The 18,491-nt window shown below is 40.2% G+C and overlaps 1 protein-coding gene across 2 annotated transcripts in view; it reads left to right on the forward strand.

Annotated features, from left to right (window-relative positions):
• The first annotated feature begins 14,506 nt into the window (after positions 1–14,506).
• Positions 14,507–18,491, forward strand: part of LOC118428126 (neuroligin-4, X-linked-like) — a 57,368-nt gene continuing 53,383 nt past the window's right edge. For both annotated transcript variants that reach the window (XM_035838109.1, XM_035838110.1), the window contains exon 1: positions 14,507–16,006. In XM_035838109.1, the coding sequence (XP_035694002.1) occupies positions 15,571–16,006 (436 nt within the window). In that variant the 5' untranslated portion in view covers positions 14,507–15,570. The remainder of the gene's footprint in view (positions 16,007–18,491) is intronic.

Consider the following 18,491-nt stretch of genomic DNA (forward strand, 5'->3'; position numbering starts at 1 on the left):
ACGTTCCTTTTCGTTCCTTTTCGCACTTTCGGTACTTTCCTTTTCGTTCCTTTTCGTTCCTTTTCGCACTTTCGGTACTTTCCTTTTCGTTCCTTTTCGCACTTTCGCTAGCGAAAGTGCGAAAAGGAGCGAAAAGGAATGGAGTATGAAGCAAACTTAAATAAAATCAATGAGAATATAAGGAATCGGTACTGCGGGCGTTAGAAGCCTATGAAACGCGTTTTATTTTACCCAGAATTTGACATTATCAAATTTTTACAGCGCTGTTTCAGGCTGTTGTTTTTGTGTGGCTAAATTATTCTTTGAAGATCTGCGAAATACAAAGAAACGGAACTGAGATAAGAAAGTAAGGACTAAAATTCATTGGGTGGTAGATGAATATCGATTATTATACATTTTCAGGATGAGGCAAGATTGTAACGTTGTTGTTGTATTTGGGTGGCTTTTATTCTCCCTAGAGGAGAGCGCCGCATGCAAATGACCCGCGAAATCCGGTCAGGAAAGATATGCTAATAAACTGCTGCCCCACGAGCATGACAGCTCCTTTTAACAGGGCCAACAACATGGTTTTCTGGAGACTGGAGACATATCTTCTCGCTCGTTCACAACGAAAGAAAAGCTGTAAAAGGAGAGACATATATACATTGTACCAAAGAGATTTCATCAAGTTGTACCATGAGTATTCATCATTTTGGCGGGAAGAAAGGTGCCAACGTGAGGAATTTGTGCAAAGGATATTGGTAAATACAATTTCTGTCAACAATTTTCCGTCATATTCAATACAAATAAATTTCTGCCTCTTGCGACCGACATCAGGCCCTCGCTGATGATAAAAAATCCCAATGCCGGGTTTAGATGTCCTGGTTGCAAAACAAATTTAAGGCGTTGTATTAATATTAATGAAAGTGTGAAAAAAAAGGAAGGAAAAATAATTCCCAACATGCTGGGCTCGAACTTCCGATCGTCGACTTCCCTGGGTTCGAACATGCGACCTATATTTCTCTAAGGTCAAGTTCTTACAAATTGTGCAATACATATACTTGTAACTTTGCTATCATTGCATTTTTTTAACAACTATATCCACATAGCATGGCTTTTTATGATAAAATATGCGCAATCGTTCTCGACATAATCCATTTCTTCTTGTGAAATTTTATAATATAAATGTAATATGGATATTCTAAGGAATGTTATAACCACATTAACACGTACATGAACATAGATATGCATAGATAGGTCTCATCAATATTCATTCCTCCATTGAACCATTGCTTTAGGAATTTCGTGGAACAAGCCGCAAAATGCATTTGCCGATCACAGTTTACCTTTTCCTAATATTACCATCGATTTTATTTGGATTTGCTTCATACTTCGTTCCTTTTCGCACTTTCGGTACTTTCCTTTTTTGTTCCTTTTCGTTCCTTTTCGTTCCTTTTCGTTCCTTTTCGTTCCTTTTCGTTCCTTTTCGTTCCTTTTCGTTCCTTTTCGTTCCTTTTCGTTCCTTTTCGTTCCTTTTCGCACTTTCGGTAGACCCGTCACGACAGCAGTGGATTGATCATTCCTTGACAAAGACTGGTGCTGTTCTGTCAAAAATTTGTCCAATGTCTGTGTTGGAAATTAGAAACTAGTTTAATAATGACTTTTACCAACATTGATCAACTTTAAAGTTAAGATTTTTTTTTTACTATTTGCAACATTTCTTTATGAACTGAGTTGGCTGGGTATGTTTTGATTAATTTGATGCCGTTGCATTTGCGACTTTGAAACAGCGTACGTAAAGAGGGTCAGGAATGTTACTTTGATGACGATAGACGTAATTGTATACAAATAATGCGAATTATCATATAGCCAGGCGCCGCGGACCTATCAGAAGGCCCCGTTCCATATTGGTTATAACGCCAAAATACATATTAGATTCCGGCCAACCCGGTGTGTATAGCTCCTTTTGATTGGTGTCGATGGAAATCGGAAAGTAAGGGATCTGCAGGCATATTGGCCAATCAAAAGTGAAACATATGCCAGAGCAGAGAGAATAAGTGCAAACTGCAAGGGGGGATTGGCTTCTTCTGTTAACAGTTACAATGACTTTTTGTTGTTCTAAAAAGCCAAAGCCTGCAATGTTTTGAATATTTTCTTTGAAAATTTTGGTTTCAAAATGCAATCTGTAATCTTCTTACAAATGTACCAAGGAACAAATGTGAATTTTCAGAAATTCAACAAAGGTCTTCACACGTATAGTACCAAGGGATCTATGCGTCATACAGGAGTTTGCAAATTCAACACCCGTAAAGGGAGGGTCTGTTGTCATCGAACGAGCGCTCTGAAACATATTCCTATTAATTAACCGAAGTAAGCACCAAACGGTTTGAATGTGTAGGTCTTCAGACGGGTAGCAGAAGCGAACATAGGAGTGAACTACTACCCGGATGATACCAGGACTTAAACAAGGACTGAAAACCCAACACTACCATAGTCTGCTGCCAGAAGCCCCCAACATGTGTATGTCACGTATGTCGCAGAGTCTCACAATAATCCGGCATAATCAGAAAATCTGGCACCGCCTGACTAATCCACCTCCACTTTCTGGCTTAGCACATCAAATCCTCCCGTACCTGTTCCGATGGTAAAGTAATTTTGGTGCAATTATGATACAGAAGAAGATTACTGAAACGAGCAATCTGTCATTGATGAGCTTTTGGTGACTTCTCCACCGGTTGTAATCATAGAATTGCTTGTTTTATTTCCAGAATTGACCCCTGTGAACCTTCTAAGTCCCGCTTTTAGTGACTCATTCGCCATCTTTACTTCGTCTGTCATGTCAAGGCCGGGTGTTAAATTCATCAAACACCCATCATTCAGTCTACTAACGCCGGGGACAACGTTGGATTGTCTTACCTTTTATTTTTTTTCCTTGTAGCTACGAACGGTAAATTCCATAGAACCAAAAAGCAAAAACAAAGCTCGACTACCACAGCTTCCTATTATAGCTTAAAGCTAGTGATTGCACTGCGATGTTAGTGCTTGGTACCTGAACACTATTTGGACGCCTTTGATGCACTGTTTTGTTGTACTGCCTCACCACTCTCCGCTTTCCGCCATGTATGTATTTTTATGTGCTTTTAAGGGTGCAGTTTGCACCAGTTTTGCCCTTTCCTTTACTCTCTGTGATAAATAAAGAAATAAAGATGTAAAACTTCTATTACCATTTGCTTCACAAATCGTAGACTGGTAAACACTCATTAATCTTTAGTTTTAGCCGAAAAGCTCTAGGACAAATATGAACCAACTATCAAATCTGATTCTGCGACGTGATTCAAAATATAATTTGCATGTTCGTGACTAATTAGTGACATCTTGCAATTTTGTGGAAAGGATGAGAATTAGACCTAAGATTTAATCTCATCTATAGCTCATTTAACACTGTCTATGTCTGATTTGTAGTAACCCTTTGATCCATTTTAAGGGCCTTAAACCGACGTGATGACCGCCACAGCGCAGGGTTCGATTGTAATCACTTCGCCTGCCCCCGCTGTGCCCCCCTAAGTACTCAGGAACCAGTTCTTTGATGTTATTAACCCACAGGCTTGAAGTGTATGATCAAATCAGCATTCTTTTATTCGGTATTTTTTTCCACTGTGATTCTTTAACGGCTGAATGTTGACCCAATGCCATCATTTAGCTAAGTGCACAATGCCACGTTAAGCTAGGAAAGGTCCTGGGTAACTTAGTTAAACTTGCACTTGTCCAGACTAGTACTTGAAAACTTTTTGTTTCTAATCTACTTGGACAACTATACTGTGCTCCTTCTTTTTTCATGTGCGGTGTTAGTGTCTGATGTGAAAGAATGCTAGATTGTTATGGATGTATTGTAGGTTGGTGTGTTAGAGCTCAATACTTGTTCTTAGAAAATGTTTTGTCGTACAGAGAAAATAACTGTTATTACCTTCGCCAGAAAGTTGTTTTGAGCGTGTTTGTTTGTCTGCCTGTCTGTCTGTCTGTCTGTGTGCCGACAGCATAACTCGAAGCCTAAGATGGATCCTTATGATATTTGGTAGGTGGGTAGGTGTCAGGAAAACAAAGGTCAAGTTTGATTATGTGCCCTCTAGCGGCTTACTACTACTAGTTACTGTAGCGGAACTTCCATTTTTGATATCTCGTGTCCTGGACATGCTTCGGTGAGTGGTTTTGAGTGGTAGATAACACTTGGGGCAGCGAGTAAGTGCTTTGAGTATTGACCCCCTAGCGGAACTGCAGGCACCAATTTCCTTACAAACTTTGGACGAGAATAACTCAAGAACATGTTGACGGATCGTCATAATTTTTGGGTTGTAGATAGCCTAACTGATGACTAGCATAATGAAATACTAGTTATGCAAATCAACGACTAATTTACATAATTAAAGCGGATGTTTATTAATCCTCTGCATTCCATGACTGGACTTTCAAACTTGTCTCTTATGTAACTGAGAAAGAAAGAAATTTCAATTGATATTAACTATGACGACATCATTTGCATAATCATTTACAAAATATGAAAATTGAATCCGATTCCCAAGCTCCTCTGTGCATCCAACCAATCCAGTTGAAAACTGCCTTGGAAGGCAAAGGTACTTTTTGCTGAACATCCCTCATAAGCTGCGCGTTTCACCAAGGTGCACCACCCATTTATACATACAACGGCGGAGAACCAATCCGCCTAGACTTGCACCAACAAGTCGATGGTAGTGTTATTTATGATACATCCTGACGGGTGACATCGAAAGACAGCCTTTTTGAACTGGTGATGGCTGGTCATTGTTGTTAGGTTACATTCGGGAGGAATATCTCCTTAATGATAAGTTGAAAAAAATCTTGATCTAGAGGCCATTATCCTTCATAATTTAACGCCTAATGGGCCCTTCACACTGAAAACGAAATAGCAGAAATGAAGCAGAACTAGCCAGAATGAAGTATTTGCAAAGTTCGTGCGACATTCGGGGCCATTCGGGTGGTAATTCCAAATGGACCTTATATCCCTTTCATACGAGAATAAACGGGCCGAAATGCCGTTAGAATGATAATTCTTTTCTATTCCTGTGCATTCGTAGTGTATTCTAGACATTCCGACTACATTCCAGATATAATTTCAGCCACATTCGGGCAGGATTCGAGATGGCTTGCCGTTTCGATTCTCCATCGAATGAGATAAGAATGTTTCGAATAATGTTGGAATGCCGCAGAATGCGGTCAGACTGCAGTAGGAAAATACACTTAGAATCCACTATGAATGCCATTCGATATTTCTCCACTTCGAATGCACCTCGACAGTTTTTGACATGTCAAAAACTTTCGGGCTAGCCAAAAGAACGGGCACGAATAGCTGGAATGCAGTTATAACACACTACGAATATCCAGGAATTGCCAGCAATAGAAAAGAATATTCATTCCGATGGCATTCCGGCTCATTCGTGCTCTTGTGTGAAGGGGGCTTAACATTTATCTTTAGAACATAAACAGGTTTGCAGAAGTAGAAGCACTTTTTTTGTTCATCCATACAAGAACGGACGTCGACATTGATTGTGGTTATGGTATATCGTATAAACCGCTGACAATATGTAAATGTCAGCTTGACAAAGTTTGAATGATTCCTATTGGTTACAAATTTGCTATTTGAAAGTCTTCCTAACCATGGACAGTTGCGCCAAGCCAGAAACCTAGTAGATTTGACATTCTTGTCTTGTCCTGTACCTGAATCGATCCCTGATCACTTCAACCTTAATTTCTCCCCTTTCCTTGCTCCGGTCAGCTCTCCTGATACACCAGCTAAAGACGCTTCAGAACTTGGATAATTGATCTTCTTTCTGTCAAACGAATGCTTAAAGTATCATTGTGCCAAATTGACCCCCTACCATACATTACCACAGATACTAATGGTTCTTAGAATCCAGTATTTATGTTATAGCTTGAATCTAAACAAAAAGAGATGGAGACACACTTGGGGTCGGATTATTGACGACCTACCAAACAAAAACCAAACGATTATCATCGAGTTGATTAGGTAATTATCAATGTTCAGAACTGTATTCCGAGTGCAGGATAACAAGAAGGATTTCGGATCGATGGAGCTAATCGACACTTTATGAGGTACCTTCCCATCTCATCGATCCGGCGGGGGCAAAATGGTGGTTTCTGTAAAACAAAGGCGAATTTCGGCATTGTGCATTCCACATTTCAATTATTTTGTGACAGAGAAAGAAACCCATGTTCGCTGTACCCTGTTCGCTGTTATTGTTATTTATTGCCTATTGCGTATTTATTTCTTTTTTTTTCAGTTTATGATAACATTTCTCTCGAAAATTCATCTCAATAGGCAAATATAGTCAGCGATACACAATTAACACAGCTGGAGTATATATACTCCTACTCACTCATATAGCAAAGGAATAAAATCATGCTGATATAGCAAACACTATAATTACTATCAATATACAAGGGTTTACTAACCCCAGCCAATTTTCAAGTTCACGACTTATACAGTTTTAAAAAATCTAAATAGTATACAAAAATCATGTATATGAAAGAGAGCCAAATTTGACTCCACTATTTGATTATTCTCTTGTGTCCTTTGGTAGGTAAGGAATGCAGTATTTCTCTGTCGTTTATTTGCAAGCCGACATGCAGCCAAACGTGCATTATTCTCTACCCACGACGTGCCCTACATCTCCGCAAACATATCAATAAATACGTTAGGCATAACAGGGCAATATTCATTATTACTTTGTGTCTAACAACATATTTCCTTAAAATGCCAGAGCGCATATTAACAAATGCCACCTGTATTGGTATGAACAGGGTGCTTATTTAATGTAACTACCCACATTTAATAACCCATGGTATGAATTTACCATAAAGTTATGAAGGCATCTGTGATATGGGCTTGGAGACAGGCCTAATAAATATGGATGTAACAGTTGTGTTAGACATACAATTATATTTCATGGTCCTGATCATACATATAAATGACATTTTTCTTCCCTTTCGCAGAGCATCTAGTAGAAGCCGACTTTTCTACAAAATAAATGTAAAACGTTATCATTTCAGGCCACCAAATATGCATACACAGTAACAGTTATTGTAATGATGTATACATAGTTATTTAGACTTCACTGTTTTTTATCCTCTTAAAAAGTATTTAACATACTTACTACACTATAATTCGAAGTGGACAACGCTAATGTCAGATTCTCGTTGAATGAATAATAAATTGATCAATTGTGTAACTGATTAAAAGTAAAAGTGATGGACAAACATCGTTCGATAGCAAATTGAACAATAAAATTTGTATTATAAAAAAAACTTTATAACAGGTTATGTTTTGTATACTTTTTGCTTTTGTGTATTAATGTTTGTACACAACATCCAAAAATGCGAATGAATATTAATGTTACTTTTGCTATTTGGGTAGACGACATCATTAACTGATATTGTATATGCAATTAAGCGCAATATCTGAGTAATAATTGAGAAACTTTATAATGTAATTTTCCGAGGGTATGAGGTCGCAGGAATCTAGTTTTGGGCATGCATTATTTTGCTTTTATGTATTTGCATGATGGTATTTTCGTCATGTATAACAAAGGAACGGTGCAGCACTTATTTAATGGTACACTTTTACACTTCAAGATATCAGGACACAGAGCTTCCATTGCTAAACTTATAATCAGTTGCCAAAAGATACGAAATGAATATTGAAGGCATAACCGAATTTGTCTAAAGCAAAGAATCAGCCAATTTTGTACCTCAATCCCGGTACAGTAGAATCCAGTTAATTACACATCGAGTAACCGCACACTTAGGTCAATTGCACTGAATTCCAAAATCCCAAACTGGGTCCCATTCACTCCATTCGCTTATCTATACGACGAAAAGTCACCAATACCGGATAAATACACGCAGCAATTATAACTATATCTTTATATTTGCCAACTGTCATAATCCGAAAATAGGTCAATACATAAGTTCTGTTTTGTTATTAGAAAAGATCAAGGTGTTAGCGATCCCCGTATTTAATTCTTAGTGACTCGAAATTTACGACGAATTATGTGTTTCTATTTTAAAGGTTGTATACATGTACTATACATACGACAGTGAATGTACTTTTTTGTTTCGTCAATAAAGTCTCTTCTTGTTATCCTGTATACCAGCAGTGTGTAAATAGTACACGTATTGTTTATGCTCAGTCTGCCTGGCGGATCTATTTGGAAGAGAATGTATGTAGCGTCGTAAGCCTGTGGTTTATGATATAAAGAAAGGTGTTACGCAGCCACAACACGACAAGACAATCTAATATCAGCCCATTTGGGTTTTCTACAGTAACGTGGATAATTGCTCCCCGCTCCGCCCGGAATACACCCCCCGTCCTGCTTTTATCTTCTAATGAACCGTTTCATCGCAATTAGTTAAACGCGTTTGGCATTTGTGAGTAGAGCTGTAGTTAGTCATGCCTTAAACGTGGAATTATCTTGACAGTTGATAACAAATAAGTGGATTTCCACGCCCGCAGAGACTCAAGTTCATTTCCGTATGAGGATTTTCTGAGACATTCAGTGCACTTTATTCCGGTATTAACCTATGGTGAGAAATATAATGACGCAAACCATCCATCATTGTTGAACGGTGTCATTATTGAAGTAATTCGTAGACTGCCAAGAATAACGGGATTGACAATGGGTTTGGGGTAATTGCACACAGTCAATAACATTCTAGGGTGAAAGCTCTGAACAATGACTTATTTTTAGTTTTGAGTGCTTTGCTCAAGCACTGCTCAACCCTGTGTCTTTTTAGTGAAGTGCCAAAACTCAGTATCATGTAAGAACATTTGTAGGTAACTACCATCACGACTTTTCATTATTTCGTGAACTCGTAAAATAAATTTTACCTGAATGAAAATTGAACTGAAGTGGCCAACCCAAAAATTTACGATCGTCTAGCTCTAGTCTTTGTTGTTAAGGAATAAGTAGGCCACTGCTTTTGTGTAGTCACCTTATGTAGATCACGTGACTCGGTGAGCAGTTGATCATAAGTTTCAGAAAGTCTATGACACCCTCTGTTGACGGATACAGTCAAACCTGCCCGAGCGACCACCTCTTCTCAGCGACCACCTGGCCATTTCGACCGCTTTTTTTCGGTCCCGTTTTTTTTTCCATTGACGTAAGCATTAAGCGACCTTTTCTCAACGACCACCTGGCCAACGCGACCGCGACCGGCCCAAATTAGGGCCCATAACGACCGCATCATTTTCAAAATTGAGGTTTTCATCGATTTTTTATGATAACTAGCGCGATTTTGTGTCGAAATCGGCCATTTTGCGTCGTATTTTGACTGCCATTACGAAGTTATGCTTAGAATAATATTTTTGACTTTACAGAATAATTTTGAATTTACAATTTACAGTGTGCGTGTTGTATTTGACATTAGATACTTCGCTTCTTTACGTGCGCGCAATGTGCTCGCTATTTGCCATTAAACACAACGGAAATCATTTATACTTTACATCGGGCATGTTTTGAGTCGATACTCTTCTCAGCGACCACCTGTCCAAATCGACCGATTTTTCCCGGTCCCCCGGGTGGTCGTCTTGGGCAGGTTTGACTGTATGTTCATTATATTACGTACCGTACCGTTGGTCCTCCACTCAGCATCTAGGGTTCTTTTGTAGGACCTACGTAGGTTTGAGTGATATCCATTTGATAGCATGTCAACGATACCGCCATATCTTAAGATGCGGAAAACACACCAACCATACCCCCAAGCTTTAAGCAAAGGATTGATCAAATATTCATCGTTGCTCTTTACATCACATTGCGGTTACAAATCCGCGGCACCGATAGCCATTGATCTCATAGGCAGGGGCATGTTAATTATTAACGATTCTTAACGCTGCCCTTTTATGTTCTGATTAGCCAAATATGGACTGCTTCAAATAGGATCGTAATAGCAATCACCACCGTGTGAGTGATTCTGAGTTGTTCATCAATATGAAATATGGATATAATCACGAATGAAACACATGGCTACGACTCACTTAGGAGGACTTCAAAAGTCCCATAATTGACCAATTATCGAACACCTTTTGTAAAACTCATCTGATATGTGTAAATTTTATTACCTCAGAGTTTTAAATATGGTATAGTTGGAAAAGTAGTGTTGAATACATAAAGAAGTATCATTCTGGGTATGTATTAATAAGGTATGTACTTTTAAGTATTTTTAGAATTAAAATTCTTAAATTGTCGCAGTTACTGTCGCAGTTTTGCCTTCCATATTATAGTCATCTACCTCACAAAGTCTTTTGTCTTACATCCTTTGATAATTTTAGAATTTGAAATGAATCTTTATCATCTGGTCTTTATGGTAATACAATTTTTGATAACCATTCTGTGAACAGTTGGTTGAGTAAGATTATTGAAAATTAACCTGATGATAGGAAAGCAGATATTTGCACTCATTCAGAATGACCCACAGGGAAGCTAATGCAAGATTTTCATTACGATAAGCTTATCAATATGAAAAATGACTGTACGTGTAAAAACACAGCGAATGATCTTGATTGATTGTCCCATTCTTGAGAGTGTAATCATCAACTCATTTCGATCGAGATTTATTTGTTGATCTGCTTCTGCAACAGAACAGTTAAACTCCCGGGTTGGCGGATTACAGTATACATTATCTGTTGTATCTATTTGGCACTATATACTCTGTCCAACCTGGACTCTTAGAAGCAGTGACTACAAAAACTGCAATCATGTAGCTATGATTACCCTGGGGTAATCAATTACATGGTTTTTATTAATTTTCACAACGACAAAAGTACTTAAGAAACACAGTATGTTTTCAGCTGATAAAACTGTTATTGGCCTCTTATCAGAGGAAGGGTGTTTTAATTTAGAAACTCTATTTCTACAACCAACAACGATCAGTATCGCCGTATCTTATGATGAAGATAAACTGTAACGTTAGTAAACACCGAGGTGAGATATTTGTGATTTCTATTACTTTATGGTGTATCATGAAGTGATGCATTTCCGTTGTAGAAATTCCAAATGTGTTCAAAATACTGGCATTAGATTAATTTAGTTTCCTGAATATCTATTGGGTAACAAATTTCTTTGGTGCTCAAACAGGATCTATATACAGCCGACGTGTTTAGTGAACATCATATTATCTAAATAGTACCTTCCTAAGGGCAAGTCCGATTGGTACTATTCACGGAAGCTTTTAGCTCCTGCAACTAAGACAACAGGAGCTAATTGACTCATTTGCATTAACTGTGTCTTAGCCTTGCTATCCTTTGAAATCCAAATTGTCTTCAGCTTCATTATGCCTTACCTTTGTTTTCTTTGGAAATCAAATTGTCTTCTGTCTGAATTGTCTAACAAAAAAAAAAACGTTTCGTATTGGACATCTGAAATTGTCTTCATTCATAGTTAGAGTATAAAAGTTTAAAAATGTTTCTTCCAGATCACTTCAGTGTCACTGATGAAGGATAGTGAATTCTATCCGAAACGTCTGACCGTTTCCAAAACCATATCCAGTTGCTTGAGTAAATACTTTTTGGTGTATCCTATTACCTGGATGTCTAACCTACATCGACGTATTCACGGAAGCTCATACATTGTTTTCATTGCTCCGATGTCTTCACTAGCGGATATAATTTTTTTTTTATCATGTAGTTCTATAGCATAAAAGTGTAGTCAAGGGACTATTTAGGAAGGTAAGTTGTGCTATACAATAGTTAAACAAGCACACAATATTAAAGGCAAAGGGACTTAATCATATTGTTAAACATCGAAAGCATCTGGTTATGTTACAAAACTTGAACGTTGAAAAGTGATCAATCTTTCTGCAGCCTTGTACTTTTGTCTTGGGTAAACTTCACAAACACAACATGTAATGACAATGATTTAAGATAACCCAACATGCTGTAAACATGGTTATTAAATCATCTGCAAACAATTAAACATCTACCTTCATATTTGGCAATGAGCCAACTCCAACAACGCTAAGGTTGAATATTAATCAGAGCGTCATAAAAACAGATTTACGGTCAAAGTGAGCTTGCGGTGAGAGCGCCTTCATGGTGAAAAGTGAGTAGATATTGCATATATATAATTATATATGCTTATCAACCCTAAACCGGGGCGATGGGTGGTATCGACTTTAGGGCACCTTTGACCCAATTCTGACGTCACGTTTCTTGAGTGACCTGTAGTACCACACGCGTACGGCATGACCATGCAGTGTGGGGTCAAGTAAAGATAGTATTGTGGTGAAATAAGCTGATATTGAAAAACAAATTCCATCTGTGTTTTTTATGTCAATGTCTACCAGTTTACAAACGCATGGCTGATATACTACACGCAAAGAACTGTGTGGGGTAACTGTATAGTGTTTCCCAGAGCTTAGGGTCCTGTCTGAAAAACTTGTCATACTTACGATCTTGTGCATTTGGGAATAACATTTTACACGACTTTTCGTACTCCAATCAGGTGTAATAATGGGTACTTGACTTAACGGTTAGGAAGGTAAATGGCAGTTGAAGGAGAAGGATGGGCTGCGCCTTCTACTGTGCCCGAGACACCGTGGTTCAACCCGCTGACCCATAAGGTTATCAGACTATACCTTTACTCTCCGTCTGTTCTTTGTATTTAGCACTGTTGGAATATGTTACAATCCCACATGGTGCTTGTCTGTCTGAAAGGAAAAAAAATAAGAACTACGGCGTGCAGTATCTTACACCGTCTATGATAATGTAAAATCCCTAAAACTGACAAATTATGTATTAGAAAACGATCTACTTGTTCATGCCGATTAATAATCCGCTTCTATGTCATGATGTAATTGACGACCCTTATCAATTACCCGAACCACTGTGTCGTTTCGAGCTAGCTTTACTACTAACGTAACACGAAATGCACACTCATGCAATGAGTGGACCGGAATAAGAAATAAAAGTGAGTGTAAAAGATTGTGATTTTCATTCCCCTAATGCTAGAAAACATCTTACGGATCGTAAGAATTTTTGATGGTGTCTGCATGTTAAATCATCAAGCGGCATCGTAATTTCAGGCATCATTACTCCGGGCGACACCCGAGAAGGGAAAGCATCAATTTCGGAAGATCATTACGACAATCCAGCAGCGATACAGCTCAGCTCAAATTGTGAACGCCATTGTCTCCCGGCCCGTCTGCCACAAAATGCCGCGGCAATAATCGACAACTCGCGATACAAAAAAGTAATGCATACTTCACATGTGGCGTCTCTCCCATGAATGTAATACTATGCACTCACTCATTCTCTAGCCATACCATACCCTACTTGTTATTAACCTTGAAAAATGATACATTTTGATACATGATAAATGTTTAAAACAGTTTGTGATTGTGAAGACGGCATCACAAATGTATCTTCCACTCTTCTGAAGTGATGATGATGTGAAATCCTATCTGACGGAGGCATGCGCGTGCCATTTTCCGATGACATTGATGAACAACTTCAAACAGGAGACCAGAACAATGTAATGCATTCAGTATCTCCAGGGATGGTGATATTGCTATCGTATAAAGCCGACGCCTTTTGACTTAACACAATTAGAACATCCATTATCTCTTCGGTCACTGGGGAATTGTTTAAGTAGTGTAAAGCGTGAAGAAGGCACTTCTGTAGTGACGAATTGCCACTAATGATACGAAAATCTAACAAATAACATAGATTGTTATCAAGATCAAGAAAGAACTGGCAGCTTAGAAGATGTATGGAATTTATTCTAATACATAAAACCCCATAATCATGCTCCAGCCGTGTCTAGAATAGCGTGTACATATATGAAGTATTAGTATGAGTCCACCAATCTATTCTAAACCACGATATTAAGGAAGGGTCGAGTTTGTTCTTTAAAGCTCCTGGTGGTCCTCCTGTGTTATATTGTGTTATATCACGATCACAGATTCTGTAACCCACTCATTCAATACTGCTACTGTTTCTGCACACATTAAGAACATATCTACACCAAGGGTATGTAACACTTCTGAAAATCATAACATCTATTAAGAACGGTTTTCAATTATGGCAAGGCCAAGGATCTGGAATATATCCAAGGAATCCCCGTTGAAAGTACATGTGGCTTTTTTTACACGAAAGCGTCCTCTTCCTTTTAGTCTCCATGATAAAATTGATAACCATTTTGTCATAGTGAGCTTCTTTATTTCTGTATCATTATTCTGTATCCAAAAGAATTTTTCTAATATGAGACACGGGGCATGAGAGCCCATATTTCTGTATCTAGTGTATAATCAACCTCCTCGTATCGACTGTTTCATCAGCATAAAGTAAATCGGCCTCGACATGAGGACGCTCTCTCATTGGCACAGTCCCAGAACACATCGATATGTCAGCTGCCGGCGTTCACGTGATGTGGACTATATAAAGCACCGATACAGGAAAAGCTGTTAGGCATAGCATGCTTAATTGAACGTTATTAGGGCCACCTGACCAGACTTGGCGGCGATATGCCTTAGGTAAAGCGGAATTGGGCTTTCGTCCGGGCTGCCATTGGCATAGTTTAATCTCCCGCAATACGGCATCGCAGGCAAGGCTCTCCGTGTGCATTCAACAGCTGGCGGTTAACCATCCGAGGATATTGTTGATGTAAAGTAGCGGTGCGCCGAAATCTTCACTCATTGGTTTTGACGTCCTGCCGGGCTGAACCGCCGGCATCTCCGCCGTTTTGCCGCGTTCGCGCTCGTCTTTTGCTCAAACAAGTGATTGCTGACGCCAGCACACGCGTGCGGTAAGCCCAATCGTTTACCGTAGATGTCATCTGTCGGCATTAGGTACGCGTCCTGCTTGCACGCACCCAACAGATGACACTGTGACTTTGCTATCCCCAGGTTTACCTAGTGTCCGCAAATTCTCTTCTCATTCTAGCTGTGCCGTGTGTCTAGGGGAGATACACCGCTATCTACCTGCACTCAACTCTTCCCATCTCTGTTTCCGGAAGATATGGACATACTACAGGCTGGTACGTACAACCAGCGCGGTGGCCGTGCTCAACAGCCGTACTTGATATTCCTTGATGGCTGAGGGAGATAGCCATGCCTCCACGCACGGCAGCTGAGCGATCTAATCAAGAGATGCACTGTTAATTAACATCAAATGTCGTTTCATTACGATGAAGCCTGTTATCGCCTCTACATGGAGATCTAGACTGGCATCATAGCTGGACATAAAAACTCGCCTGTGAAAAGAAAGCTATTGATCCGTGTAGGCTTCTAGACGCCGCGCCTCGCTCTGTGGTTCGCTCGGGGTGAAAGGCCAGCTTTGTACCCACAACACCGGCTGAACTCCCGGACAACCTTGCCAAGTTTACACGGAGGCCGGCATAATCTTTATTAAGCGTGTGCTGCTTCCATTGTAGTGCCGCTAGCGACGTGCTCGCCCACCGTGCCGTGAATAACAATCACCAGAACCCCTCAATCAACAACAGGGGAAAGATTGATTCAAGGAAGGTCGTGGGGAGGGAAACACTGACGATGGCGTACCTACCAGACAAATTGGGCCACCCGTTTGTTGTCCTCCTGTCCATTCTCTGCACCGCCCCCCTGGTGCAGACCAGAGACCCGGTGGTGAGAATAGGGGGAGGAGAAGACTCTCCCTCCCTCCGCGGAATTAAAGTTGACCTTGACAACAGCGATAAAGAGTTGGTACCTGTGGAGAAATACCTCGGTATCCCCTATGCTGAACCGCCGACTGGAGTGTACCGCTTCAAGCAGGCGAAGTTGCAGGCACCGAACTGGGACGGTGCGCGGAACGCCACCAGCTTCGGTCCGGCGTGCATGCAGGCAGTACGGAAAACAACCATGACCACGCCTTCATGGACACGTCAACAAGTGGCATCAATGCAACCATATCTACAAACACTGAACGAAGACTGCCTGTACCTAAACATCTATAGGCCCATCAATAAAGGTAAGAAAAACAGCATTACATCTCTCCGCCTACCACTCATTAATATTCCCCTGCGATATAGTGCAATATTACAGTGCGAAGTCGTGCTGATAAATTTACGCACAAGGACACTAAGTGCGATAAAGGTGCTTATTGCGCTTAAAGGAGGTGCAGGGGTAAATTCCCATGTCACTTTGACAGCGCACTTTCCATGTAATAACACCGCGATGAGCAGTTCTACCCTGCCACGGGTCACACTGGCAGTAACATCTACGGTTTTACACCTGATATTCCGAGCTTATCACAAGTCAGTCCATTTTCAAATGACATCAAATTACTACGCTGCTATCCCTTGATAAAACAGTCGCAGAAGACTGACGTTGCCGAAAGCCCATTTATGTAAACTGTGATGATGATATGATTTGTCACTCATGTCTATTCATAATTTACATAATTATTCTACTGTGTGTTATGTTGACTATTTTGTCTACAGAGTCTTGTTAATGGATGAATTCTCACGAACCCTAAAAGAATGATTCTGCCGCAGGAACTGTCAGAAGAAGTTTCTATATGGAGCAAGTAATTGGCAATTAGCGTTCTGTCATAGACGGCCAGGTGGTGGCTAGGAACGCGATAACCATGACCAACCTGGACGGTATCGAGAAAGACAACATATCCAATATTTCAGTTATTTCCATTGTGTGAACACACAAAATTATGCTTTCGAAATATTGAGAAAAATGTGAAATAGAGTGCCCTGGCTATGGTGGGGTTGATGTTACCCATCGTTAAAGCGTTGGACCCACCACCAATAGCTCCCGGGTTCTATACTCGCCATGCTCTGATGTTGAGCTATTGGGTAATTCACTTGGCACGATATAGCCACTATGGCAGAGGAGTGACACTCACCGACCCTCTTAGTTGATGTGGCGAAAGTGTGCCAAAATACGTGGATTTGGTGCTCCAGAGATGTCAAACTTGCACATTTACCACCAAAACATTTTTGTGATGGTAGTGACCAGAATGGTTAAAACTAGGTGACGATCTAACAACGTTGTTGGATAATCCATTTATTCACTGCCGTGTTCACATTACCCATAAGGTCGCAATCGCTAGACCAAGTTTGCACACGTCTAATTTCAGAGACCACTGAACAGGAACGGAAATAGATGGCCATTGGTAAAGCACTAAGTGTTGCTATTCACTCGACCTCCTCACATCTCTCGAACAATAACGTACAAATGGATTTAGCTACAAAAGGTATTCAAACAGACAAGCAGCCTGCGAGTTATCATGGCGAAGAAATGACTTAGATAATAAAACAGAAGTAACGAGCTTGGAAACGCAAATATGCGGTGGTCTTACTAAAGATTTCTCACATTTAAAGACTTACAATCAGATGTCTCACGAGACTACAGACGAGTGTATTTTTCATATATAAGGTCGAGGCAAAAATTTCAATAACACAGGTGTTATATTATGCAGTGCGTCATCGTAAAGCGGGCCTAGTAGGGTCTGTTTAAATCACCAGCGGTCAACCGCAAAAAGGCTGGCAGGCTTTTTCTAGGGTACCAGGAAACACAACAGCTTCCCTAGCTGAAGGAAAACGTGGATCAACCTACCCGAGGGACCTGTTGTTCCCACGGCAAGATTTATCATTTCCGCCAGACCAAACCATTGATGGGCCCTACGGGGGATTTTTGTAGATAAAAACTAAAGCACTTTCCAGTTAGAACGACATCTTAACTGATAGGGGAATCTAGCCGGCTTTATAGAATGATGCACACCGTTTTTTCACATCCACTATTCATTGCTTTAGGTACAAATGACACAAGTACACCTTGACACACCGACTCAGTGGGCTAACTGAATTACGACAACAGCACCATAGTGACTCTGTCACAGTAAAGAACAGGAGAATATCCGTCAACAGTTATATCAGCTTGATAAGTCACTGAATAACAAACGTTTTTGTACATAACAGAAGAACAGCGGATCCTGATAAACGAACTAGAACTAGGCCCAGCCTACAGATGTGCCCCATGTGACGGAGTCTCTCATTCCTGTGTTGGACTGTTTAACCATAGCCGAAGCTGCAGGCTGATATCAATTAGGATTTTACCATGGTCATTATACCCCCTTTCCACTTGGACGGCGCTCTCGCCGCGCTCTCTCTGCGACCTAGTTTTTGACAGATCGCTCAACGAATTCTATAGAAAAGAAACGAATTTGTTTACACTTTGTGTGTTTTGTTGTCTTCTCATTCACACTTGTACGTTTTGTATGGTATACCCAGTGTGAAAGCGAAGGGTACACATATCCTATTTAGGTCGGAAGTGAGAGCGCAGCGCGATCGCCGTCTAGTGGAAAGGGGGCCTTACTGGTACACAACCAAGTATTTTATTTCATCTAACAAACCTACCTACCAGAGACCCTTTGTCCCCTTCCACTTTGACTAGTTGACATTGCACTGCATCCTAGGTGTTGCTCCTCACAGATCGGATCA

This window comes from Branchiostoma floridae, chromosome 12 (assembly GCF_000003815.2).
Source record: "Branchiostoma floridae strain S238N-H82 chromosome 12, Bfl_VNyyK, whole genome shotgun sequence".
Classification (NCBI taxonomy): Eukaryota; Metazoa; Chordata; class Leptocardii; order Amphioxiformes; family Branchiostomatidae; genus Branchiostoma; species Branchiostoma floridae.